This window comes from Drosophila guanche, unplaced genomic scaffold, assembly GCF_900245975.1.
Source record: "Drosophila guanche unplaced genomic scaffold, DGUA_6, whole genome shotgun sequence".
NCBI classification, from domain to species: Eukaryota; Metazoa; Arthropoda; class Insecta; order Diptera; family Drosophilidae; genus Drosophila; species Drosophila guanche.
Genome location: NW_022996689.1, coordinates 1 through 2546, shown reverse-complemented (window position 1 = coordinate 2546; position 2546 = coordinate 1). Strand labels below are relative to the sequence as shown.

Here is a 2546-nt window from a genome sequence, read left to right as displayed (position 1 = left end):
ACCAGAGGGAACTTGTGAAGCTTCAGAAGGAGCGACTGCGTGAGCAAAATACGCTGGAGCAGCTCAAAATCGGCGTGAAGCAAGCGCAGGAGGCCCAACAAGAGGCAATGCGAGACCATCCCAAAATTACCCTGCCGCTCACCCTCCTTGCCAACTCGCTGCCCAAAAAGATGAATACTGTGTCGACGGGCGTAGCCGCGACCTGTGCGATGCACAACTGCTTCGACCACTCCCGTTGCAGCCTCACCTCTGGCTTCCCAGTGTACCTATACGACCCCGGCGAGCACAGCGTCCAAAGAGCTGGCTACGACATCGATGAGTTCCTCAAAAAGACTCTAAAACAGATTCTAGGCTCCAATGCGCACATCGTGACGGATCCAACGGAGGCCTGCATCTTCCTGGTTATATTGGGCGAAGCTCTCTTGGTTAAGCAGCAGCCGACGGCATCCAGCCACACACACGACTGCCCCATTGACACCCAGAAGCTGTACAACCTGCCCTACTGGGGCGGTGATGGCCGCAACCATGTGCTGCTCAACCTCGCACGCCGTGACCTCTCCTCCCGCCGCACCAATGCACTGCTTCAGCAGAACACCATGCGTGCCATTGTCGTTCAGAGCGCTTTTGAGATGAACCAGTTCCGGCCCGGATACGATCTGATTGTGCCCCCCATCCTGGGGCCACCCGGAGGAGACGTTTGGCAGGAGTGTGCCAGCATGGTGCCCGCCCGCCGCAAGTACTTGATTTCGTTCCAAGGAGAGATGAGACCGAGAACAGACTCTCAAGCCTCAAACCCGCTCGACGACTTCATTCTGGAACACTTGACTGACATGTCTAAGGGACCCACTCAGGATCAGTTCGAGCTGCAGTTCCAGTGCGTGCCTGCCACGGAGCAGCAGGAGGCGGACTCCGTGTCCGACTGGACGCTCTGTGGATCGGATTCCTCCCGCAAACATCTGCTGAAGGACTCTACCTTTGCGCTGATCCTTCCGCCGCTCAGCGGGCGGGTTGCTTCCACCCTCATGCTGGCCCGACTCTACGAGGCGCTGCGCTCTGGGGCCATTCCCGTCATCCTCGGAGCAGATGAACTCCGACTGCCGTACGCGGAGACTCTGGACTGGCGTCGGGCGGCACTCCTCATGCCCAAAGCTCGCATCACGGAGCTGCACTTCCTACTGCGAGCCGTCCAGGATGCGGACTTGCTTCTTCTGCGGCGCCAGGGCCGTCTTATCTGGGAGCGCTACCTCAGTTCGGTTCAGGCCACGGTGGATACGGTTATAGCTAGCCTACGCGATCGGCTAGGGATACCACCGCGGCCTATTCCAAGCGTTGTTTCTCATCACATTTTCAACATTTCGGTTACGCCGTTAATGGCAAAGATAAGATTAACCATTCAGCCGGAGGAGTCTCTTGGCCCCATTGAGCCGCCTTATCCGAGCCCCGCCTTTGGCCGAAACTACACGATTCTACGCGTGCAGTCAATGGAGGTCTGGAACGACTGGGTTGAACCCTACTACTTGTACCCCCAGCTGCCCTTCGATCCCGCCCTTCCCTCCGAAGCAAAGTTCATCGGATCCCATACAGGATTCCGGCCAATCGGTAAGGGAATTGGAGGCGCCGGTAAGGAGTTCAGCGAGGCTCTCGGCGGGAACTACCCCAGGGAGCAGTTCACCATCGTAATTTTATCATACGATCGGGAGCACGCACTGCTGGGATCCCTGCGCCGCCTTTACCGACTGCCCTATCTCTACAAGGTGGTCGTGGTATGGAATTCGCCAAAGTCGCCGCAACTCAGTCTCCGCTGGCCGGCTATCGGAGTGCCCGTCGAAGTTGTACGCGGACAGCATAACTCGCTCAACAACCGCTTCCTGCCATGGGACGTAATAGAGACGGAGGCGGTGCTCTCGATGGACGACGACGTTCAAATCGGACAAGACGAGATTGTGTTCGGCTTCCGGGTGTGGCGCGAGCACCGCGATCGTATCGTGGGATTGCCTGGCCGCCACCATGCCTGGGATGCCGTCAGCAGCACGTGGCGCTACAACTACAGCTTCAGCTGCGAGCTGAGCATGGTGCTCACCGGAGCGGCCTTCCTGCACAAGTACTACATGTACCTGTACACCTATCATATGCCGCAGGCCATTAGGGACAAGGTGGATGAGAACATGAACTGCGAGGACATCGCCATGAACTTCCTTGTCTCGCACATAACTCGAAGGCCGCCGGTGAAAATCACTTCTCGTTGGAGCTTTCGCCGTCGAGGAATTAAGTCTTCGCTCAGCCAAAGACCCAAGCACCTTGAGGACCGCCACAAGTGCATCAATTTCTTTAGCCAGGTGTTCGGCTACACGCCCCTGCTGAACACCCAGTACCGGGCGGACTCGGTCCTGTTCAAGACTCACATTTCGAAAGACAGGAAAAAATGTTTCAAGTACGTCTAGCTCTAGTCGGGTCGGGGCATCCAATAGAGGGACATCCAATAGAGGGGCATGCATCTGCATCGAATAGGAATGTATTCAAGGTGGATTTATGTGGATTTTGTGTAC

The 2546-nt window shown here is 56.8% G+C and overlaps 1 protein-coding gene across 1 annotated transcript; it reads left to right on the top strand.

Annotated features, from left to right (window-relative positions):
• Positions 1 to 5: 5 nt before the first annotated feature.
• On the top strand, positions 6 to 2528 carry LOC117591707 (exostosin-3-like; the record flags this gene model as incomplete). The annotated part of the gene is made up of 1 exon (XM_034285026.1): positions 6 to 2528. A coding segment is annotated over one exon (2436 nt), but the record flags the coding sequence as incomplete, so codon positions are not given.
• Positions 2529 to 2546: the final 18 nt, after the last annotated feature.